We start from the raw sequence: 25,920 nt of genomic DNA, 5'->3' as shown, positions 1-25,920 counted from the left end.
GAACCTCCGGTTAGACAATAGCCGCAGGGATGGGGCCTCTTAAACTCGAGCATGTGCCGTTGATTACCATACAGCTGTTCGCTTGAGCTCCAAACAAAGACCCTCTCCCCCGCGCCTCACATCACCCCCTTCACCAAGCCGAGAAGGGTCTGAATAACCGCTAGAAGCTCAATGAGGTCTGATCCTGGACCTGCCCACCCATTGTTACCGCACACGCGTCGGAGCAATTAAAGAAGAAAGGGAAAAAGAAAAGGGGCCTCTTCTTCCTCTGATGTGTGTTTGGAGTAGGCCGTATCCATGGTTTTATTCTGCTCAGCTCAGAAAATCTTCTTAATGTCTCAGTTTAGTGAAAGTTGTGGTTGTTTCACAAAACCAGGAAACTGATAATCGAACCCATCCATTAAATCTCACCAGAACTGAGGAAATGTTACATGTCAACATCTGATTGGTTATTAAAGGGAAAAGAAGTTATGTTTAGTTATTTATTCTAAGCTTTTCACTTTAAAGTCACGTCTTCTTTTCTACTGCCTCATGGCTGGTTTGTTGCTAAAACCTAATGAAGCCACCATGCGTCGTGTCCCTGTGACAGATCACCTCCATCACTTTGATTTTAGGTGGCTAATTAACATGATTGGAAAACTGCAAGCTTCTTAAACATTTATTTCTCAAATTGCCAGTCCAGATGTAATATGGGTTGCCTAATTCCCTAAGCAGCTCCCGCGTGTCGTGATGCTCCCCTTAGATGTGTGCACGCTCCACCCCTCTGCCCGTGACGCCCAAGACGCATGGGTATAAAACTCTTGTGCGCCTTTACGCACCAGAACCGAACCAAGTGAGTGCCAGCATCCTAATAGGACCTAGGGGGAGACAACCTAAGGGGATTTTGAAGCACTGAGAGGATATCCCACTTCATAGTGATGAAACTTTAAGAGATTTTACTTTTTTATACAGTGAATGCTTCCGAAGGCTCCTGTTATTTTGGGATATTATTGCGCGCGGCGGATGCGAACATTCATTTACAACCAGGAACCGGACTTCACCGAATACAATGGCTCATGTACAGCTGAGATATCTCTTGGTTTTGGCCTTAGTGCACATGGTGAGTTGGCTTTTACTACTTTAACTTAAACAATGTCTGTACACATGCCTCATGATCACCTTCACGGTGCTGCAGGTTTGGTCCTCGGGTGTCTTCGAGTTGAAGATCCACTCCTTCCACACGGCGCAGCGCATTTGCAGAAGACACAGAGACTGTCACATCTTCTTCAGAATCTGCCTGAAACACCCGGAGGATGTGATCTCAGCCGAGCCGCCCTGCACCTTCGGAACCGGCCACACGAACGTCATTCGGGCGGATCACACGTCGATCTCCAGCAGCGCTCCCATCAGGGTCCCTTTCCACTTCAAATGGCCGGTAAGTACAAAACTCACACAAACACACACAAAATCACACCTAACCATTTCCTCCCTTTCTACTTCCATTTCGTACCCATTTAACTAACTGTTTCGTACCCATGTGGGCTACCTACAGCAAAAAATACTCAAATATTGCATATAATTTTATTGTATACTGATTTCTAAAATAAAAACCCTCTGTGTTAAACCTACCTACACTATGAGATTATAAGTGGCCACTCATGGCCATGGTGCCAGACCAAACCAAAACAACTGTGGTTCTTACAAAAGTTCTAGCTGTTCACAGAACATAAATTTGAATCACTGGTTGTCAAAGCGGCTACAAAACGTTCGCCTGGCAGGGATGACTTGATTCATGTTCAGTACGACATGTCTCGGGTCAGTTGGCTTTATTTCGTGGACAAAAGAGTTGCGACAACAAACCACAATGGTACAAACTAGGAAAGGGGTGAAACGACTAGCATCCGTAACGACTGCTCATCTGTTTATGAAATTATTCTACTCTAAATATTAAGTTTCAACATCATCGTTTTATAAATGGTTTCTTCTTATGTTTCAGGGGACTTTTTCATTGATCATTGAAGCCTGGAACGCAGAATCACCCACAGAGTACACAGGTAGGTTGTTCCCAGAAAAAAACAAGTAAAACAAGAAATGTAGGTTTTGATTTCTTGATTTGGAACCAGAAAAACAAGTCGCTTCTCTTGTTCTCAGACAACCAAAACAACCTTGTGAGCCGTCTGGCGACCAGGAGGAGGCTTGCCATCGGTGAAGACTGGTCCCAGGACGTGCACTTCGGCGAGCAGAGCGAGCTGCGCTACTCCTACCACGTCTACTGCGACGAGTACTACTTCGGGGACGGCTGCGCAGACTACTGCAGGCCGAGGGATGACACGCTGGGCCACTACACCTGTGATGAGGAGGGCAACCGCATCTGCCTGGAGGGATGGAAGGGAAACTACTGCTCTGAGCGTGAGTGGGGATTGCTAATAAAGCTCACAGCCAGAGCTGGCCCAACATTTTATGAGGCCCTAAACAGATAAGGGGCCCCCATCTAATTTCTCAATATTTATTAAAGAAAATGGAAAACGAGGTTCTCTGGCTTGTACAGCCTTTCAGTGCAGACTCTGTGAGATGCACCCACTTTTCATTTAAGCATTGATTAGTTTGCAGCTGCAATCTGCATGAAATGTGACCCTATATAGCACAATTAAAATAATGACTTATATCATCAAATTATATTCACTTCCCTTGGCATAAATACAACTAAAACTTTTTTCATCTCTTTTAAATCCTATATTAATTCATTTACATTTTTGAAAAACTTCAAATATTTAAATTTGCTATTCAAAAACTTTTTTAAAGCTTTTTTTAAAAGTTGACTCATTTTAATTCGCATAGCTACTACTTTAAAGCTTTGTGGTCGATTTTCTGTGTGATAAAATCAAGTACCTCTGGGGTACTGCAAACATGATTTAATTCCCAATAACCATTATGGAACTGACATAAAATGCCTTTTAATGTGCTTAAAGCGCTAATGTTATCCCAAAATACTGAAAACCTGTATCTTCTTTTCACACACAAAATAAATTATCTGTATCAAAATATTTTGAAGATTGTTGAAAAAAGTGTAATTGAGTGCTCAGAAACAAACTCTAGAGTTCTTCGAGTCAGTAAGTTTTTTCTGAAGGATGGGTTGGGTTTTTGTCCTTTTATGGTACAGTTTGTGATGTTCCATCTGCCGTTTGTTGTCTTACAATAGGAGAAAGAGTTGTGGCCCCTTTTTAGAAACTCACATTTTTCAAGGTGATTTGAGTGGGAATGTGTGTGTGTGTGTGTGCGTGTGGCAGATTGACAGTTTGTGTGTGTGTGTGTGTGTGTGATGGAAAGGACATAAAAGAAAGCATCTTTCATTGGCTGTGTGTCTGCCAGCTGCTTGGATTAATACTTAACCAACAGTGAAGTCTGAGACAAGGCTGGGTACAGAGGTAGGGGGGCTGTATGTGTGTGTGTGTTTGAGAAGGCGTGCCCATTGTAATCACACCTCCTCCCCTCCCTTTCTTCTCCAGCCATCTGCTCGGCGGACTGCAGCGAGAAGCACGGCTACTGCGAGGCCCCAGGGGGGTGTACATGCCGCATGGGCTGGCAGGGCCCCTCCTGCAACGAATGCGTACGCTACCCAGGCTGTCTCCATGGGACGTGCAGCCAGCCGTGGCAGTGTAACTGTCAGGAGGGTTGGGGGGGCCTTTTCTGTGACCAGGACCTCAACTACTGCACCAACCACAAGCCATGCGCCAATGGGGCAACCTGCACCAACACTGGCCAGGGCAGCTACACCTGTACATGTCGGCCTGGCTTTGGAGGCACAAACTGTGAGCTGGAAACCAACGAGTGTGACAGCAACCCCTGCAAGAATGGAGGCAGCTGCAACGTAAGTGTTGACCCTATTCCACAACCATTGGCCCCACCTTTGTGTTTTGTAGACATAAGGTGTCCCGTTTCTCCTGCGGATCAAGGGGCTTGACATATAACATTGCAATTTAAATAAACCCCAACATTGTTGCTTAAGGGATAATTACTTTTTGTCAAGTCAAAAAGAAAATGGGGACTTAGCCTCTTCAAAATGAAAATTATTCTCTACCAGAGACCACCACAGGCAACATACTCAAAAACGCCTTCTAGTCCAGGAGATCTGGACTGATCTTTGACTGAACTGGACATAATGCAAATACTGAAAATCAAGTTGAGTGATTACTCATGGTTTGCATCTGTAATCTGTCTGCAGGACCTGGAGAACGACTACTCCTGCACCTGTCCACAGGGATTCTATGGTAAGAACTGTGAGATCATTGCCATGACCTGTGCAGATGGTCCCTGTTTTAATGGCGGAACCTGCGTGGAGACAATGACTGGAGGCTACACGTGCCGCTGCCCTCCCAGCTACACAGGCTCCAACTGTGAGAAGAAGCTGGACCGCTGCAGCAACAGGCCTTGTCTGAATGGTGAGTTATGGTAGAAGCCTCTTCTCTGGTGACATCTTGCGGCTGAGGTGTAAATAAGCTGGATTCTATCTATTAAGTACGACCAAGTTAACAGTTATTTCTTAAAGGCTGCACAAGATTTCTCCTACATAGTGAGCTAAATATTTCTCCCTTCTTCAGGTGGTGACTGTCTGGACCTTGGCCAGAGTATCTTGTGCCGTTGCCAGCCAGGTTTTACCGGTGCCAACTGCCAGGTCAACATCGATGACTGTACCTCAAATCCTTGTCAAAATGCTGGAACCTGCCAGGATGGTGTGAATGACTACACCTGTTCCTGTACCTTGGGGTACACTGGCAAGAACTGCAGTGTGCGCTCAGATGCCTGTGGGGCCCGTCCTTGCCAAAATGGTGGCACTTGCTTCACCCACTTCACTGGCCCTGTGTGCCAGTGTCCAAAGGGCTTCATGGGTCCAAGTTGTGAGTTCACACTTCAACCCAGTTTCAAACCCGCTTTGCGGCAAGCCTCACAGACCTCCTCCACCACCACTGTCACCATCTCCTGCTTCCTGGCGGTTCTGGTGCTGGTTCTGGTTGCAGGGATCCTTTTCCTGAGACAGAGAAGAAGGAGGATGGAAGGACGGAAGCAGCTAAGTGACATTGCAGTTTACAATGACTTGGAGACCATCAACAACCTGGGAGGCAGCGAGAGAGATGCTTTTCTCAGTCCTAATGGCCTCTTCAAGATCAGCAACAGCGAAGCTCGGCTCAGCCTTACCCTCTGCCCCGATGGCAGACCTGGCTACAGGCACAACCCAGTGGAGCGTCAGGACTTCATGTGGAGGGACGAGGCCATGTTGGGCTCTGCTCCTGGGTTGAGATGAAACTTGGACAAAACAAAAATGTTGAAACAGGGGAAAAACATTTTAGCACTTGTTGCTTTTCTCTCTTTTTGAAGAGAGGAGCAAAAGCATAAACAGATAGAAATGTCAATATAAAAAGTAAAGTTCTTGTACACATGAACTGATGATAATTTACAAGATTTTTGAAACTTTTATGGGGCCGTGTTCTTTAATGTTTAAGACCCAAAGAGAAAATCATGTAACCCGCCACTGACAGGACCTACTACACAAACCAAATTCAGGATGAAGCAATATATTTTCAACACATTCACTTTTCCTTTTTTTTTTTTTTTTAAGTTTTGTTTTGCTTTTCAATCTTCCTTTGACCATTTTTTCCTTGTTGTGCGCACCATCATTTTTTTATTCTTTATATTTATTTATTTGATAAATTTGTGTTAATGGCTTCACTTTGATTGTCACAGATGAAGAGATATATTTATATGATGCTGATTGCAGACTGACGTTTGATGTTGCATGTGGATATGTGAAATATCCCAAAGATAAATGTGTGGGGATATAAGGAGCCACTTCTCCGAATGATATATACACTATAATATGTTACTGATCATGTGCCATTTTAAGTTCATGCCAAAGTTTGTGTTCTGTTACATATTTCCGTTCATGTTATTTAAGTTCATGTTGTGTGTGATGTGGAATAAAAGATTTGCTATAAAGCGGTTCTGTCTTTAGCCCCCTGCTACACAATATTGCACCATGAGATTATAGTTGTCATGTTCTGATTGGTAAAGGTGCCAAAGGTAACTTTTTGTTTAGCCAGAGTATTTAAGAAAGTGCATTTTAGAGCTGTAATATCTATCCCAATTAATCATTTATCTACCAGTTATTTTTCCATAGTCATTTTATTCAACAGTGGAAAAAGAATCAGTGTTATCAGTTTATTTTGAAAAACAAATGATCACATTAAGATGTGAAAAAACAGTGATTATGTGGTTGTAGGTGTTGCTTGGTTTATTTGGGGGCAAATTCTGAGAAGTGATTTATAGCGTTGTACCACTAACACACCTGAATCAAATGAATGGCTCATTACCAGGCCTTTGACAAACTTGATGGCATGTTGAAAAGATAATTCAATCATTTGATTCAGATCTGTTGGAGCAGGCAGTTGCTCTTGAAAACTGGAGTTGGAGACCCCTGATCTAAACGATTCCATTGTAGCTCTGGCTGTGTGTTTAAGGTCATTGTCCTGCTGGAAGGTCTAGATTAGGTCAAGTGTTTTGCAGCTTCTAAATTTATCTTAAGTAACTTCTGAAGTTTAGAAGTTTCACGGGTCAGAGCACTTCTGGAAACTGTATGTTTTCATGCAGTTTTCAACCTAAATTTCATTCTTATTCAGTAATCCCATTTTATTCATTTTTTATGGTTTGATCTATAAATTATAACGTTCTACAAACAGATTGGTCCACAGGTGGGGTGATGTTATTGTAGCTTTCAAAATTCAAAGATGAATACCTTTCAGCAGAAGGAATGTTATGCCATAAATTGAAAAGTTACAATAGGTTAAACAATAGGTGCTTGTCTTTTTCTCTGTTTATCTTGCTAGACCTGCAGTTTAGGTCATTATGTGCCAGACCTTTTCAGGTACGAAATGGTCCCATTAACCGTGGAAGGTATGCGTATATCTACCCAGAATGCGTAAATTTGTATATTCCGAGCGGTTGTTTTATATGGGGAGCCATTTGTAACAGCAATATTTTGAGTTATTTAACCTGTCATAGGACAAAAAAATGGGGGTTAATATTTTACTCATACTTTCACCATGTCATTTATATATTCATAAATGTTACAGTTCCAAACTAAATATTTAGTTAGCAGGATAAATATTTAGCCTAAACATTTGGTTTGAAACTAAATAGTTTGCGAACGATCTTGTAAAGTGAACAGTTAGTTTGCAAATTTAATATTTAGCAAGCAAAATATTTAGTTCTCAAACGTAATATTTAGCAGGAGGTTAAATATTTAGTTTGAAACTAAATATTTAGTTTGCAGACTAAATACGTAGCTTGGCCCTAAACATTAGTTCGAAACTAAATTGTTAGTTTGCAGACTATAAAGTTTGTAAACTAAATATTTAATTTGGAGCTAAATATTTAGTTTGTGGACTAAATATTCAACTTGCTAATTAAATATTTAGTTTGTAAACTAAATATTCAACTTGCTAATTAAATATTTAGTTTGGAACTGTGACATTTATAAATGGATAAATGACATGGTGAAAGTATGACTTTGAAAAATTAACCCCCATTTTTCTCTTTATGACAGGCTAAATAACTCAAAATATTGCTGTCACTTATTGACTGTGTACCTTTATGAATGGCACCCCACAGTTTCGCACCTCGTTGACGACCAAGGATTGTAAAGTACTCTTGTAAAGTATTTTTGGTCAAACTCGGTCACATTTGACCAAATCCAACTGGTCCAAACGGGGATAACCACGATGAATGTTAATAGAGTATAAAACAAAGTTTTAAGTTGTACGTGATATTTGAGCATTTTAATTACAATTTGTCTTTATAATTATAATAATACATAAATAAATAACAAAAAATAAAAAGATACGCAATTGTTTAGGTAGGTTACGGCGTTTTTCCATGGAAGTCATTTCTACCTGCAGGTAGGCTACGCAAGAGAAGTAGGAATGGAGGAAACAGTAGTAACGAAATAGGGCCACGAACTGGCAGAGGTTCTTTAACTGGGCGAGGCAAATAATTGTCCCACCCCCACATAAACATCCGGACAGCCTGCAGAGCCGCTGCTGTCGCCTCCTAGCGCTGCGCTGTCCAGCAAAACAACAAGCGAGAGCAGCACAGCAGCAATGGCAACTGACGGCAGCGGGACGACGCTTGAAGAAAACGATGAGCTTCTTTCAGACCCGGAGCCCGGTGGAAACATCCCGAAGAGGCATGCCCGGGTCACAGTGAAGTACAACAGGAAGGAGCTGCAGAGGCGGCTGGACGTGGAGAAGTGGATCGACGAGAGCCTGGACCGGCTGTACAGGGGTCAGGTGGGTCTCACAGCTGCATGCTGCTGATGCCTCTTTATCACCACGCCATTTAATTAAAACTGTCACAGATACGAAATGAATCCAATGCGTAGATCCTCTAACACAAGATAAAGAGTTGTTATAAAATGAATGAAGGTTCCTGGGAGATATATTCCACCCCTGAGACTCCCCAAGGTTCCAGTGATCTTTGATCTCCTTACAAGGCCAGGCATTCTTTGTACAAAAAGGGCCGTGTCCCTCTCATAGATCTGCATCTGACATGGGACTTTCTGCCCTTACATGGACATCACGGGAAAGACTGAGGGGTGACTGAAGAGATGGAAGGGGAAATGAGCAGGGGGGGAGTTCCAGGAGGTAAACTGTATTCATCTAGCCCCTGAGACAGCTAAGGGGGTTGGAACGTCTCACAAAGCAACAAAAGCATCCTGATCCTGATTCAGAATCAGGATGTTTTTGTTGCTATACACTGACAAAATTATAAAAACTATACATATTGCAGATAAATATCAGCAAATGCAGGGAAAAGGGTGCGCCTTGCTGAGTTTGTTTGTGAAAGCAGACTTACTGGATTTTCAGACAACAGAATTTAGATTACAATGATAAGGCTGTTCTGCAGGACAAGGTTTTCTTTTACCTGCACTCCTTATCATCACAGCCTAAACATGCATTTCCTGTTATATTAAAGGTGCAAAAGTAATTTCTGGCTGCAAGAAGTGCTTCATGGTTATTCCTCTTGTTTTACAGAAAGAATCCTTTCCACAGAGAACAGAAATAGAACAAATGGGCTGTTCTGTAGAACTGCAGCCCTGCTTGTGCCAAGATCCCGATCTCACAGACGAAGAAGCCCAGTCCAGTGGTGTGGATGGCTGGGTTTTCTGCTTGTACAACGGCTGTTTGTTTAAACAGAACAGGCCTTTGTTACAGTATTTTGCAAATGTTTCTATTCTGCCTCCTGAGCCTATAGATGTTTGGAGCACATTGACTTTAAGCGGTTTTTGGAAATGACTGTAACCTCAGAGCAACTCAAGCAAGAGAAATGTTTAAAATGGTCAAAGTTACTGCAGCTCTGGCAGAAAGATCTATAGGACAACTTTATTGATTGGCCAAAGTGTTTTAGGTTTTGGACCACATCATAAAACATCCAGAAACTGGTATATATATATATATTTATTATTATTATTATTATTTTCTTTTTTTCTTTTATTTATTTATTTATTTTTTTTCCTTGTCCAATGAACTAACCCCTCCCTCCTACTTCCCTATTTATAAGGGGATTGCTCAATCCAGCTCTCCATCCAACAGGTCTGGGATTCCCTAAACCTGAAAGGTTTCACTAAGCAGGTTTACTGAAGGATCTGTTTAAGCTGGTGTCTGGAAATGACACGCCTAACCTCTACCAGCCACATCCGGAAGTCTCACCCTTCAACTGGTGGTCTGGACAACCGAGAAGCACACAGAAGTCATCCAACCCTTGCCAGTCACTTCTGTTAACGGCTGCTCATTCCCTAATATTACAACTGACTCTTGGTATATGGGTTAGGTTAATTTCAGTGACTCGGCACAAGCCCCAGGGCGCTGTTTTAACAAGTTTGGTGTAAGGGAGCCCATAAAACCCTAAAATCTTTTAGAACCAGGCAAGACTTTTTACCACCAACGGAAAAAACAAAAATAAGGTGACTCAAATAATTGAATGTCCACAATTTATCTAGAATTCTGATATGCTTTCTTTAATTAGTAACGCTTTAGCAGGGGTCAGTAACAGTTTAAATTCAGCAACACATAATAATTTCAATAATAGAAATGAATCAATCAAATCAACCTGTCTTTCTCTGATGCTGAAACTAGTGAGTTTGGAGAAGCTTTGAAGATGGAGGCTCATCCATGTACCCGATGGGGATGTTTCTTCGTGAAACGAGTGGATTTTCTTGACACCAAAGCAACTTAAATCTTCAGTTTTCTTCCTCTAAGTGGAAAGACACTGATGCTCCAGGTTTCGATGGTCAAACAGGAACATTGTTGTCATATGTCTCAGAAAACAGTAACTTCCAGTGGCTGAAGAGTTGAAGGAAACCCTAGAGTTTTAACTGAGGTTGATTCAGGACTTCCAGAAGACTGAAAACTAGAGCAATCAGTTGATCACGTCAGCTGTCTGGGTACAAAGGCAATAGAAGAAATCAGAATCTCAATTTTGAGGCACAGTCATTTCAGGGCACACGGGTTGATCCTCTTTTTAATGCAGATTATCAGCTGGGCTGTGTCTCTGGTCCTCTGATTCATCTGCAGTGTCTTTCTCTGTCCGATCTTGTTCGCTGATCTTCTGCGAGGAAACAATCAGAATCACAATCAGAAAAGCTTTATTGCCAAGTATGTTTTTGGACGTTTTTTGGACATATAAGGAAACAACCAACTAGTTCCTCTATTCTTGCCCATTGTATAGCGCATTTTCACCAAACTCTTTGTAATTATTGGCCAGTAGTTGTTGCCATGGCTGTCCCATTGGTCACCCGTCACATAAGGTGATCTTTTCTTTGGAATTCCCCGAGTCGTGTGCATATCAGACACGCCATCATCACCTCAGTCCTGAGCCGTCTGCTGACCTCTCCTCTGACCTGCGCCCTCGCCTCAGTCATCATCCTTCAGAGCTATGGCTGTCACTTCCCCAATTCCTCAACATCTGCTCTATTCCTGACTCACTCAACATTACACTTCCACTTAAACGGTGGCTTTAATTCTTACATGGGTGGTGCTCAAACCTTTAGTTACAGCCTTAACTTCATTTATATTTTAAAACCATTACTTCAACGTCATCATTTCTTATTCATACAACACAATTGATTAACATTATATATCTTTCATATATAGCTGATTAAGAATCTCTAAACCTTAATGTTTTATTTTAGTCATCAGTTCACAATCATATTTCAATCATATTACTATTTATATATGTTTTAACTTGATTATCAAAGATCACTCATTTCATTCAATACTTGTATATAAAATAGAAAATCATCATACATCATTTCTTTTGGTTGCATTAGTTTATACTTCTGCAAAAGATAAGACAGTTAATATATGACTCCATACAGGGCTCTCCAGCCTCACTTTGTTGATTTTGAAGTCACGTTTTCTTCATTCACGTGTAAAGCCCTTTGTTTCCTTCATGCACAAACATGAGACTGGGACAACCTGTTACCTTAACAGACATAAAAGTAAAGTCGTTTTTTTATCTAAGAAACCATTAGATTAAAGTGAATGAACTTTTTCTTAGTAGTTTGAATGGTTGAGAAGCTGAAATATTTTAGTTAAATGGTTTACTAACGTTCAGCATGTGTTGTAGTTTGTAGGTTTGTCATGAATTGCAGAGAGCAGGAGATTGTTTTCTTTATCTGTCTCTGTGTGTTTTACTGTCTTTTCATGTTTTGCCTTATCCTGTGTTCAAACATTTGGCTTTTTCTTCATTAACATCAGGAGAGTGACATGCCAGAGGAGGTGAACATTGATGACCTGATTGATCTGCGTACTGATGAGGAGCGAATCCAAAAGTTAAAGGTAACATGACATGTCACATATTTTAGTGATTTTCTGTGTTTGGTATATTATGTTCATGTTGAGTGAGTTTATATTATTTAACAGCTCCTCCAATAGTCACATTTAAGAATATATTACTGTATTCTCATAATACCAGAAATCTGGTGATTTGTAAGTCTGTGATATTATTCCATTTTCTAACAGGAGCTCCTCCATAACTGCAGTAACAACACAGAGGTAAGATTTAAGAATAATTTTACTCATTCTATGCATTTTAAGCACCTTTGGCACTGTGCATAGCTCGCAAACTCACATACACACAGACACAGCTAAACTGAAATTGGAGCATTTAAATTCTCATCCTGCAGTTCTTCAACTGCCTCAACAATGGCTTTCTGTACTCCCTTGCCTCAATTTTAATGCAGAAACAAGTCTTTCTGGAGTCACACATTATTCTTGCAGTGGCCTGGATATAGGTTCAGTCACCGGAAAAAGTCAACAAACACTGCAGCTTCTGGTGTTTTTACTGAGAGCAGGTTTATTATTCAGTCATGTTTAAACACAAACAAAAAGGACTATAAATATTTCTTTCCCATGAAAATAGTTTTTTGTCCTGAAAAAGATGGGCATTAAATGCTTTCTTCCAAGAAGAAGACCTTTTCGGTTCCTAAATCAGTTTTTAAGGTCTATTTGAAATTAGAGTGAAGTTCATCTGTGTGAGTAAATTCAAACATGGTCACATTCTTTGCTCAAAGTAAACAAGGAGAGAATGCTTAAAATCTGTGGATGCTGTGAATTTTAGCCACCATCAAATAAAAAGAACACACAGAATAAAAAGACCAATGATATCAGCTCTGCACATATGTTTAAATGGTCATAAAGCTGCGTGTTGAGCTCTTTATGTTTATCCTTATACATTTTGTGCAAATGTGTAAATGTGCACACTGGCTAAAGGAACTGTTGCACCAACAGTCAGATGTAGAAGAAACTCTAAGGTTTAGTAATGTTCATGTCCCCTGAAAGTGTGCTGTCAGTTTTTTTAATAACTGGGTTGCTTTTTGTCCTGCCTCCGTTTGTATTGTGTCCACAACACAACACATGTGGTTTGCAAAGGACGGTAAAATTAACCATAATACCTCTGAAGCAATTTCCTATGGACAATTTCGATTTCTTTCTCAGCAGGCTGTAAGTCTCACATTTTACTGTAACCGAGTACAGAACAGGCATAGTTTAACTAATTGTCCTTTTTAGGAAATAAATGCTAAAAATAACAACAGTCCCATGATGTCTTTAACTTCATGAAAGAGCAAGGCCGGTCACATTGCTGAGTGCTTGAAAGAACCAGTGTTATCTGAGACCAACTGATTTTTTTCAGTTTAACAAAGCCTAAATAATACACCAATATTGTAATAATGCTCTCCACTGTCGCAACAAGTATGCTCAGTATGAGGGATTGCTGCAAAGTCAATGCATGCAACTGTCCACTGTCTCTACATGCTCATCCAGGAGGAGTGAATGCTACAAGTCACTGACTGGATGCAATCTGCTGGGTTTCCTTAAATAGAAAAACTTTTAACCAGTTAGAATAATAAACTGAATCTGACTGCACTGTTTGATAGTTAGGATTAATTGGAATGTATTTATTTGACTTGAAATCTGTATGATTCGATTGAATTGAATTTGTAAAGGGCCTTGAGATGACATGTGAATTGGCGCTATATAAATAAAACTGAATTTAATTCATTTGGATATTAGATGTTTTACCCTATTTCAGTTCCAGGGTTTTACATATCAGTATAAAATGATCAAGTATTTACAAGATTCTAAAATTACTCAAATCTGACCTTAAGGTTGCAAAATCAATCAACAAATTCCACACTGCTATTATTTACCCAGCAAAGGAGCTGCCAGAGTGGAACAGCTTTGAGTGAAAATCAAAGCTTTACAGGTCGAATAGACTAGAATACCTTTATTGTCATTATATAGATGTACAATGAGATTAAAAAGCTGCTCCTTGCAGTGTGGAGATCTCTAAGTTTAAAGGTAAACAAACACTAAGAGTTAAAAATATAAAAAATATATACCACAAATGAACATGAAAATATTGCTTTGTTGTTAGTGGGAGGGAGTCCCTTGGGTGAAGTTGTTGGGGAAGGGAGATATTTGTGGGGGTCAGTGCATGTATGAGTTAAAAGTGGTTTATGGCCTTTGAAAAGACATTGTTCTTCTGCCTGCTGGTTTTTGATTTGATGCACCCCTAGCGCCTCCTAGAGGGCAACAGGTCTAACACTCCAAACTCGGGGTGTGCACTGTCCTTGGTAATTTTGTGTGGTCTTCTGAGACAGTGGTAGGTTAATAAACATGTCTGTCAGGGACGGAAGATGGCAGCTGGTGATCTTGTGTGGTGTCTTGACTACGCTCTGAATCCTTCCTTTGGCTACCTCAGTGCAGATGCGTGATAACATAATTCCAAGGTGGGAAGACAACAGCAATGACAGTGGAAAAGAAAAAACATGTTGTGAAATGTCAAGCTTTGACAGGACAAGCAAGAAAAAAAGACAGATGGGTTGCCAGCAAAAATTAGCTGTTTTCTTTTTTTTTTTTTTTTTTTTAAAAAAGAAAACAGCAGCTCAACTTAGGTTTGCAAAAGACAGCAAAATTAACCATAATACGTCTGAAGCAATTTCCTATGGACAAATGAGACCAAATTAAAGATGCTTGTCCAAAATACACCTAGCTTGATGAAAATCAAGCACAGCATGTCAGAACAAACACCTCGTACCAGCTGTCGAGCACGGTGCAGGAAGGCTGATGGATTGGGCTTGTTTTGAGGGTAAAGGAGCTTAAATTAAATGTGAGGCCATGTGTATGACAGCAGAAACTTGTCTCAAACTGAATCATCAACAGGATACTGAACTCAGACACCGTAGCAAATTGCCAAGAAAATCAAGGATTTTTAACGGCCCAGTCAAAATCAAATTCCAAATGCTTTGGATGGACTTTAAAGGAGCTGTACAAAAACACTGTAATGGAAAATTCTTTTAAAGTGCTCTGATATTCCCTTCACCTCTCTCCTCTGACCTCTGTGTTTTATTAGTGTTCTGTTATTTAGACCAGATGGACTCTAAATTCAAATGCTGGAGAGTTTTATGGTTAACACTTCCTGAAGTGTATATTTCAAGGGAAGGTAGATGGGTGCCCTCATAAATAACTTTGTTAACTCTGACCCGGGGAGGGTCTAGGGGCCATATTTCTAAAACTCTTTGAAGTTGAGATAACACCCTCATTTTTGGTATAAATACTGTTTGTGATTTCTGTTCGTGGCTCTGTTTCACTGACTAACCTCAGTGTCAGGGTCTTCAAACGCTGAATGCCTTTGAATAAAACTTATAAGACAAAGTCCGGATTTTCTCTTGTTATGAGTCAACTTCTACCCACTTTGATAAGAAAATTCCACAACAACACATACCTGCGAATATCAAGCATCTGCACCCATGTTATAAAGGTGAGTGGTCTAAAATTCCTCCACAGTGATATGAGACCAATAAAGTCCTACAGAAAATGATTTGAAGTCACTGCTGAAGATATGATGTGCTCTCATTATAGCTTCTCCTTTTCTGGCTTTATCGTAATTTGTTGAATAATGACAGTGTGGAATCTGTTGTATGTCTTTGTACACTTATGGTAAGTGTACAAAGTACTCAAGGTAAATAGTTTTAGAACTTTATTAAGAACAGATAATTTTAATATAACCTGTTACACAAAACCGTAGGCTTGAATGAGGCTGTACTTTATTTTTCCTCCTTAGAGTATTTTGCTCTAAGGAGTACATGTACATCTTGATGACAACAAGAACATAGAAAGGAATACTAAGAAAAGCAAAATACAACTTGATTTATACCCTTAAACATTAAATGCAAGGGCTTTCAAAACTGTCAAACACACAAAATTAAAGAATATTTTAAGGTTAAAAAACTACATGTTTTATTGTTGCTGTCCATTATTAAGAAAATATAGTGCTTTCTATACAAAAGTCAGTCAGTAAAATTTGGCCTGGGATCTGAGAACTTGTATTTGTGAATATATTTGGACATTAAAATAAGCAGGTTAACATAAAAGTGAGAATGGAGCTTACTCTCAAAAATTTTTCCAGTATAAGGAAACATTAGAGGAAATGTGACAAAATAAAACATGAAAGTCTGCTCCAGAGATGTTTTGTAAATAAGCAATACCCGAATAAATGAACTATTGTTTACCTATCAGCCTCACAGAAAATAGAGATTACATTAATAAAGTCTCTGAAGGTAGCGGTTATTTTGATAGAACCTATGAAGCATTTTCCAGGTCATCAGTTACCACTTCTTCTATTCTTAACTGAGTAACTGTATTCAATTTTGCATGATTGCATGATTTTCTAACTTTAAAAAGAAAAATGTGTCTCTCCTTTGTCAAACCACTGTTTTCTAGACTTCACAGAAGTCTCCTCCTTTCTACGCTATCCAGCCTTTCTTGTAATTTATTTAGCTCTGTTTTATCGTCCTGCGTTCGAGACTCTGGAAAAAGCGTGGAAATTCCCAGTCCAAATGCTCGGTTAGCTTAGCAGCCAGTCTTGTCTGTCAGCAGAGTGTTGCTGCTCTGAAAACACCTAAAGCACATTTCAAAGTAGGCTTATGCTCTTGATGACCTGACTGCACAGATTAAGTTTTGAGATCTGCTTTCTTGCCTAAAAACATCTTAAAACTTATTTTTGTGAGTAATTAATGGTATAAAATTGATAAATTGTACACTCACCTCTGCCATTACCAATGCTGCTGGCCCAATGCCTCACTGCACACAATTCCGTCCCTTTAACAATCCTGGGGTAATCTGGAAAGAACTAAGGCAAAAGTTGTTCCCAGGGCTTCTCTACCAGGACTACTTCTTCTGACCAATCCTGATTGTGGTGTTCATGGACAGAGTCTGAAGGTCTGGTCATGAAGATAATGATAGCTAGTTTTTGAACATCATGGTCTCTTCTTTGCTTTTGATGATGATAGGATGATATGGTTTGCCTTCTCAAGCCATGACCTTTAGTGTGTAATGCAGATGCTTGCAGCTGAGTGTGAAGCAGTCAGGAGGAGAGTCTGTTTCTCTTAGGCCATGGTTCTCTACCTGAAAAGGCTGGATTGTTCCCTCTGAGTTGGGGGTTATTCTTTGCCTAAAGCACAGGAGTATAAAAGTATCTTTGTAGGATGGTAGGAGATTGATAGATGGAATGAAGCCTCGTCTACAGTAATGCAGGCTTTTCTCCAGTCTGTCGTTTGAAAAAGGTGAGCCAAAAAGTAAAGATTTTAATTTACAAATCTTTTTGTATTTCAACTCTCACCTATGGCAAAGAAAGCATTCTTCATAAAATGAAGAAGATTATGGAGAACCCTGAACATCCTCTTCATGAGACTGTTTTATAACAACAGTGTCTTCAATCAGAGGCTTCTTCAGATCTGCTGTAGGACAGACTGCTACAGGAGATCCTTCCTGCCCACAGCCATCAGCATCTACAACGGCTCTTTGAAGAGATCTGCAGAATATGATCTACAACATTTAATTTCCCTTTGGAATGAATAAAGTATTTTTCAACTGAATTTGAATTGAAAAATGGATCACGGCCAAAAGAACCAACTTCTGGATACAAGCAACTGAAATGAGCTTCCTGTGTAGGTTGGCCAGGCTCAGCCTTACATATAGGACTAGAAGCTCCATCATGTGGGAGGAGCTCAAAGTAAAGCCCCGGCATCTCCACATCAAAGTAGATGGCTGAGATTGTTTGGGTGTCTAATCAGGGTGCTTCCCTTTAGATGTTTTTTGGGTGCATCCCACTGGAGAAGGCCTTAGTGCAGACCCAGAACATGCTGGATGGATGGACAGATGGATGGATTTATGGATGGGACATGTGTTTACTTGTCTGAATTATCTGAGATGGTACTAACACTCAAGATCCATTCCTGTCAGTAATTATTCAGTTTTTATAGTGGAATGAAGATTAGCATCACAAAGTCCTCATCTTTGGATTGGGAATAATGAGTTGAAGTATGCCGGGTAATTGTTCTTGAGTGGGGGTGCAAATCAGCGGTCAGTCTGATGTAGTTAAGAGAGATCTGAGCAGAAAGACAAAGCTTTCCATTCTCGATCTATGCTCCCACCTTCACTGTCATTAGCTGTGGGTAATGACTGAAACAATAAGGTCAATAAATCAATCAGCTGAAATGAACAGCTGAGCTGGACCCACCCTTGGGAAACTGGTGATGAGCTTAGAGTTCCTGCAACAAACAGTTGAACAGGGGATTTGGACATCTTGTGAGGGTCAGTTTGGATGGCAGGACTTTCTGTTGAGGTTCCATATGTTCCAACGTGCCTGGGATTGTCCCAGGGTCCACCCAAAGGAAATGAAGGAAGTAGCCGGGGAGAAGCAGATCTGGGAATCTCTGCTAATACTGTTGCCCCCATGCCTTAGTCTCAGACAAGCAATCAGTAGAAGATGAATAGATGGGTATTGGAAGCCTACTCCTCTTGCTCAAATCTGATTGGTTTAGAAGACAAGAAGTCTGACTTTGGTCACCCTGAGGTTCTGGAGAGATAAGCAATAGAACCGTGTCTGGAGATAATTACTAAACCATATGTCTTCTTACCTGTCAGTTTGGTTTGTGATTACTACCCAGTCAGTTTGAAATGTAAATACAATTTGCATTCAGAACTTCAGAATCACATACTGGTCGATTTTAAGAGCTCTCTGCTTTGTATCTGTACCAGATGTCCACGAAAGCAGTTTATATTCCTTCTTTTCCTTTTGTGGTTTCTCTTTACAATTACTGTTCTTCTTAAAAATACAAAACATTTTGAGTGGTAATTGACTCCACAATATTCCCATGTCTTGTATAATATATTCTACAAGTTTCAAGTGGATAGAATCATTTTCATTTGTCAGGTTTTGACAAATTGCTTGACAGAAGACCTTAAAACATGTCTATTTAAAAGCTCCATGGATATATTATAATATTAAACATTTAAAGTCCTCTCAGTATTTGTCAGACTAAAGAAGAAATTTACACAATTCTATTAAACATATCAAACTATACAGGGTACTGCCAGATGGACTGTGTCATTTTAAAATAGTTTTTCCAAGATGAAAAAAAAATATATATATTCAAGTAACAAACTTATTGGAACTTTGCTACAAAGTCTCCAAAACATACATTTTCATTTGGCAGTTGAAAAGACCCAAATGAAAAGCAGAAGCATGATTATGCTTTGACCTAAACCATTCTATTGTAGCTCTGGTTCCATGTTTATAGTCAGTCTCCATCTAAGACTTAAAAGAACCATCTGTCCTAACTCTTGCCATAGATCAAGTCTGTAACATAGTAACAAAGAAGGGGTTTGATTACTTTCATCAGGTCATAAACCAAGTCATTTAAACAAGGCACTAAGCTTTTCATTAACGCTATCAACTGCGACCAGCTTCCCTGTCAAGTCAATTCAATTCAATTCAGTTTTATTTATATAGCGCCAATTCACAACACATGTCGTCTCAAGGCACTTCACAAAAGTCAGGTGCATACATTCAAATTAATCCTAATCATTGAACAGTGCAGTCAGATTCAGTTATTTATTCAAATTGGATAAATTAAAATTGTCCTGCTAAAGGAAATTCTCCCCATAGCATGATGCTGCCACCATCATGTTTTACCATGGGGTTGGTGTATGCAGTGTTTTCTACAACATAGTAGCTACAATGTAGGCCAAAGACGTCTGCTTTGTTTTTCTTCCGCATAGTGTTTACTGTGTCCTCTACATGGCTGTTGACTTTAAATATGACTTCTTATGATGATGGTTTACTAGCTGTCAAACTCATCCACTAATTGTTACAATCCCATATAGGCCAGACTTTAAAGCACATGACTAATAGTTGTCCTGTTCCTTGATTATCTCACCAGAGCTGTGAGTCTCTGCAGCTCCTCCAGAGTTACCATGGACTTCTTGTCTGTTTTTTGAATAACATGAATGGTCCTTTTTGGATGATGATGATTTGAACAGCAGTCTTTGCGATGTTTAACGTTTGGGAAAATGTTTTATAACCTAACCCTGTTTATTAATATTCTTTTACAAACCTCTTAGGCAGATTATATTACGCATAGCATTGGATTTTATTTAAGGGTTTTGCAGTTAAAGGTGCTTAATAGTAATGCACATCACACCTTTCAGGTTTTTGAAAACCTTGCATCCTTTGCCTTCTACTTCACATTTATGAGCTACTTTGTGTTGGTCTTTCACATAAAATCTTAATAAAATACAATGAAGGTGTAGAAATACTGAAGACACTATCAAAGTCCCTGTTACTGTATTTCAGCAATTTGATATAGATATAATAGGGGTTACAGATAAAATGACATATTTGATTGTGAATCTTCAGTTGAGCTCTGTGTGAGACCTGCTCTGGTTCCCGTGTTCTTCCTCAGACCTTCATCAAAGAACTGGTGGAAAAGCTGGTGGGAGTTCACAAGCAGGATGAGCTGCAGAGCAAAGGCATCGAACATCCGGCCCTCTGCCACAACCTCCACCGCCATGAGCCCTACCACTTCAACAACCCGCAGCACCACCCACATCACCACTTCCACCACACGCGAGGCCACAACCAGAGTCTCTGATGAGCCCATCCAAGGTCAACACATAGATGAACTGAGACGGGAACATAGAGGTCGACTATGTTGGGCCGAAAGGTTCAAAGATTGAAAAAATAATCAAATATACTGACACACTTCAAATGTATGGTTCTTCAGCTGATAATTAAAGGAGTGACTCTGTTCACATATTGCTCTTATTTGAAGCTCCCTTGGCATGAAGGTATACAAACAGAAACCATCAGCCTGTCTGAGTTAGGAGACAAACAAAATCTAATCTAGTAATAGTTTTAAAGGTCACCAGTTAATGTTTTATCTGGTGCTGGGTAGTCGATCCAGTATCATGAGTGTAGTAGAAAGGCTCCTGGAAATTTCTACATTGGGCCACAGCTTGTTTTACCACATAGGGCTACACAAGTTTAAAAATTAAACAGCATAATTTTAATGTTAATGTATAGAAAATGAATAGCAGATTTGTTATATTTCATCAAAAGGATGTTTGTTGTTTCAGCTGCTTGTTGTGTTTTTACAAAGGGTTCAACATACCCATGGGTTGTTTAAGAGATATGTTCTACATAACGATGATCTCACTAATGCCCCTTCTCCCCTGGCTTGTTTTAGCTGGCGTGGCTCTGCACCACTCGGTTTTGCTCTACTCGGTACTGACCCCTCAACGGCTGACACTATGACGCTGGAGCCCTGCCTCCAGCCATGAGTGTAGTGCGCAGTGCTGCTATTAACGTTACTGTGTTACAGTACATTGTCACATTAAAGTAATCTGCGTGAAATGATAAAAAATAAATAGAAAATAAAAACATAAATAAACTAAATACTAAATACATTTGTATTAATATATATGCCAGAATGCCTCATGTTTATTATGTCTAAAATGATCCACTGGGTTAACTATCTGGACCACAGCCCAGCCAGAACTTATAAAATAAGGCTCAAGGGTTCTGATGTAAGGGGGGTGCTGCAGGAGAAGCAGAGAGGAGAGAAGCTGCTGTCTGGATGGTGAAGCTCCAAAGTTTGCCTTAAAAAAGTTACAATTTTGGACTTTATGAGGAAGTTTTTCTCTTATCCATGGCAATAACGAGGACTAGGACTTAAAAGCTCAAAACCGTGGACTTTTGACCTTTGAAGTTAGTTTTAGGTTGGATATTGCATATTCGTGCTCCGCTGATTCAGCGGGCTCGTCCTCCTGTTTGGTCCAATGCAAGCAGTCTGATTACAGGCAACTGCTGTCTGCCTGCTCCCTCCTCCTGCAGACGCCGGTTCGCTTAAGGACCGTCAATATATGTCCGAACCAAACACGTTGTTTCATGGTGGTATTGTTTGGTGTGTTTTGGGGGAAATGTTTGTGCCTCTGAACAGCTGATTTTATGTGTGATCAGCTGGTTTAGGATGTCATTAAACGCTCTGCCTGCGTGTAATTCAGAAAGGTAATTTGTCCTTTTTCTTTTCTGTCAGCCTTCAGGCATGGTTTATGATCTGTAAATGGTAAAATTACATGCTCGACCTGCTCCGGCCACTGTGGTCCTTGATATTATTGTAGTTTCTCTTGAGTTTTATTAACTTTTCCCTGCACTGTCTCAACGAAAACCTTCTCATTTCTCCTCCTCCCATGGCCAATCAGTGAAAAGCAGTCTGTTCACGTCACATGTAGTCCCTCCTCAGCTCCTGTTGTACCTGCTCAGGAGCAGGGTCCAAAAAAGTAGGTACCTTTATGGAAAAAACTGTAATGGAAACGCTCGCATAGCGAGCCGAGTGGAGTCGAGTAGGGCCAAATCCAGCCAGTGGAAAAGGGGCATTTTTGGTACGAAGCTGTTCTGAACTTGATAACCCAACACAAGTTTACTGTGCTATTAAGACAGGGGTGAACATTTAAGCTGGAATCCCTCCTTTAGAAACGGCTTTAGTTTTGATCTAAAATGATTTCAGTCAGGCTGCATTTTTTAAAATTCTGCAGGTAATGAGTTCCACATGTTGACCCATTGCACAGAACCGACTGTTTGTCCTGGAAGTTTATTGAAGGGTCACTTTGCAATTCTGGATGGAGAACCAGTAGTTCTGAAATGAACTTAACAATTACCAAGCGCCTGAGGAGCCTTACCATATAAACATTTAAAAATCAGTTTAAGGTTCGAAAATCTGATAAAAGTTACAAAGTTTATCATATTCAGTTTTTTGTACTTGGTAGAGATTTAATTTAATTGGCGTCCAGTTTAAGGTCTTAATGGTCTGATTATGTTTCATCCTCAGTGACTCTATTGTTGTAGTTGCTGCTTGACTAAAAGGTTGTAAATTAAATAATAAAAAATATTGTTCATTGCATGAAAATATTTGCAGAATTGAATGGCGGACAGTCTCGAATTATTCTTGACTTGTTTGACAGCTATGGTGCTGTATACACAACAGACCACAACAGATACCTATTGCTATCAGAAGCAGCATTCATTTGTTCAGCCCTTTGCTCTACTGTAACTTAATTGTCTGTTGAATTGGACCACACGGGTCAGCCTTTGCTCACGACATGCATCAATATGTCTCAGCCACCCATGACTTTGACACTGGTTCTCCACTGTTCCTTCCTTGGACCACTTTTGAAAGATACAGACCACATTTACTATTCATATTAAACATGTACTGGATGGCTGATTTATGCATGACCTGTGATTTTAAGCAGTCTTTACAACATTAGATCCATATAGATATGAATATAAATTATACAAATAATATTAGGTGGCTTGGCCAGCATAATGCACTCTTAATCTCTGGTGCTCTATACTTTAATAATGAATAAATGATAAGAAAATGTTTCATAGTTCACAAGTTTTTAATAAAGAACAGTTATCAGTTTCTAGTCTTCAGCTCCTAACAGAAATAGATTTCAGAGTCATCAGCCTCTGTTTCAGGGTAAAGTTCTGTTAAGAAATCTCATGAAAGTATTTCTCAGTAAAAGTCAGACATGATTATGTAACCTGGGGAGTGTGGAGAGCAGAGAGGCTGTGCACACACAGACATTGCTGTCTTTTCACCTCCCATGTTTTGTTTTTGTTTTTTTTGAATAGATGAAAGATTGTACTTTAAACTGTGTTAATCTTTAATTAGGAAACCTAATCTGTTCTTGGTTAGATTGGGTATCAAGCATTTGCTGTTTGTCTGTCTACTTTTACATGTGCATGAACTTTCAAGGCATCCTTTTTTTAGTCTAGAAAGTCCAATTTGTTGATGGACCCACCGTTACCAGCAAAAGCAACTTTAACTACTCTGCAAACATCTTCATCAAGGTTTAGGAGTGTGTTCACAGTTACATGAGAAAACCAGAATTTCAGCCTCAGCTCTAATTCATCCCAAAGGTGTTCCATAAGGTTGAAGTCAGGACTCAGTGCAGGCTAGTCAGGTTTCTCCACACCAAACTTTATACACCTGCAGCCATGGAAGTTATTGAAACAATTTGTTGATTTGGTGTTGTGACCCAGAATTTTTGGTAATATAATGTTATTTTCTAAGTTAATTATCTGCTTCATAGTAAACAAACATGTTCACCCAAATGTTTTTTTGTTTAGAATTTTTTTTTGTCATTTTCCAGCTACTTAATTAGTAGAGGCCATGATTTCCTTTTAGTAATCAAAGTTTAAGACAAACATAATTAAAACATCTCATATTCAGAGCTTTGACAAAGTATTTGCTCCCTTACAGATTTCTTCTGTTTTTGTTGTTTTGTCACTTAAATGTTTCAGAAAATCAAAAAGTTGATGAGTTGATATGCTCTCAGAGTAATTCTGGTTGCTCAGCCATCCCTGTTCACTAAGGACTCAAAACCTTAGAAATGGCCGATTTTTGTCACAAAAAATTGTGAAGCTTTCTACAAATTTACTCAGGTTATCTTGGTTTGATAATGAAATTTGGTGATGATCTGAAATGTTTAAATGTGATGAAAACAAAAGACAATAAATCTATTAGGGGGAAGGTCAATTTTCTTACAGCACTGTATCACATCTACATGATGTAGTAAACATTGTAGCATTTTAATTACACTTCACTGCTGAAAACTGTTAAAAATTAATAAAATAATTTATGTAACTGGTTGCTTGTTGTTTTTTTTTTCCTGTTTGCAAGGCTTCTGAAGAGCAGTAAAATATGCTGACATACATAGTTCTTGGAGTGTCAGAAAAAATAATTAAATTCAGAATTCAAAAAGCTTAATTTATCTGCAGCTGGCAAAGATTGTATCAGTAACTGTCAGAATTCATGGTGTGTCTGCCTGCAGCTAACCATTTTACTGCCAGGTGCCGTTGCCTGGAGGTGCTGGAGAAGGGACAGGTGCAGCTCATCTGGCTTATCAACTGGGCAGTATACGAAGAGGCCGCGCCTGCACTTCGTTGCCTGAGCGTTTTGCCCTTGCGGTACAACTACTGGCCTCCCCTGAAATCTACTCTTGTAGTTTGAAAGTTATTTCTGAAATTTTCTGTAAACTTGCACTGATTTTACCTGTCCTGACACTTCCAGGTGCCTTACCTCAGGATCCGACGGAGTTGACCAGAGATTTAAAGAATCGGTCTGAACTGAGTCTCGAATTGAACCTTCAGGCTGACTCTTCTGTGAGCCACCAGCGAAGTGAATCCTGTCCGCCCTCCCAGGACCTTCTGTCGGCCCCATCTCAACGAACACGGCGGTCAAGGCGAGCCACTCTCTCTTACACCACTGGATCTATGACCATTACCCCGGCGGATGTCCCTGCGCTTACCTGTAAGCTGCACAATCAGTTCTGGTGCGTTTTCTGAGGTCCAGTTTGTAACTCTGCTCTTCTCCAGCAGCCAGACGGTTCCAGTCTTGTTTCCCGTTCCCAGGATCATTTGTTTAAATAAACATTCACTAATCTCATCTGTCTCTGGTTGTTCTCTGCATGTGGGTCAGGTCAGCAGTTAACATTATGACAGTAACAGGTCATACTTAATGTTTGAAATGTGGTTTATTTATATGCCCCAGAATCCAACAAACAACTAATTCTCTTGTGTTCGTATGTGGTTTCACATCATAATTTCATAGTTCCGTGCCATGAAACAAATAGGAGTAGAGAGAACTACATGATAATCCCTGCAACTATCAGTCCTCCAAAAATGCATTTCCTGAATAAAATCATACCTGAACTTAGTTAAATAAAAACTGAATTACTGATTTTCTTCTATATAATTTATTTGAATCAAATGTTAGGAGTTCCAGTATGAAATAGACAGACAAACGCCATTGGCATGGATGGGGAAAAGCTCAAGAATCGCACATGCTCAAGCAGATAAACAAGGAAGATGTTGGAACACCAGTTGGAAGCAGTTTTCATATAGCATTGATTAAAAGAGTGTGGGCCTGGGAACCCCAGCCCCATCTCCACAATCAACATCTTCAAGCTTATCTGAAAT

The 25,920-nt window shown here is 39.8% G+C and overlaps 2 protein-coding genes across 3 annotated transcripts; both read left to right on the top strand.

The window, feature by feature from the left end:
* The first annotated feature begins 811 nt into the window (after positions 1 to 811).
* On the top strand, positions 812 to 5,973 carry dlb (deltaB). Its single transcript, XM_047378429.1, has 7 exons — positions 812 to 1,099; positions 1,175 to 1,414; positions 1,976 to 2,033; positions 2,131 to 2,388; positions 3,486 to 3,847; positions 4,202 to 4,418; positions 4,578 to 5,973. The coding sequence occupies exons 1-7, from the start codon at positions 1,049 to 1,051 to the stop codon at positions 5,276 to 5,278; spliced, it is 1,887 nt and encodes a 628-aa protein (XP_047234385.1). The 5' UTR covers positions 812 to 1,048; the 3' UTR covers positions 5,279 to 5,973.
* A 1,893-nt stretch (positions 5,974 to 7,866) lies between these two features.
* Positions 7,867 to 25,387, top strand: ppp1r14aa (protein phosphatase 1, regulatory (inhibitor) subunit 14Aa). Of its 2 annotated transcripts, XM_047378813.1 has the most exons (5): positions 7,867 to 8,318; positions 11,787 to 11,867; positions 12,051 to 12,083; positions 24,793 to 24,909; positions 25,013 to 25,387. In XM_047378813.1, the coding sequence occupies exons 1-5, from the start codon at positions 8,130 to 8,132 to the stop codon at positions 25,040 to 25,042; spliced, it is 450 nt and encodes a 149-aa protein (XP_047234769.1). In that variant the 5' UTR covers positions 7,867 to 8,129; the 3' UTR covers positions 25,043 to 25,387. The 2 variants fall into 2 exon arrangements, with proteins under 2 accessions (XP_047234769.1, XP_047234768.1); XM_047378812.1 differs by lacking the exons at positions 24,793 to 24,909; positions 25,013 to 25,387 and adding an exon at positions 20,339 to 20,687 and having other exon boundaries at positions 7,936 to 8,318.
* The last annotated feature ends 533 nt before the right edge of the window (positions 25,388 to 25,920 follow it).

This window comes from Girardinichthys multiradiatus, chromosome 11, assembly GCF_021462225.1.
Source record: "Girardinichthys multiradiatus isolate DD_20200921_A chromosome 11, DD_fGirMul_XY1, whole genome shotgun sequence".
Lineage (NCBI taxonomy): Eukaryota > Metazoa > Chordata > Actinopteri > Cyprinodontiformes > Goodeidae > Girardinichthys > Girardinichthys multiradiatus.
This window is presented reverse-complemented; position numbering and strand designations above follow the sequence as displayed.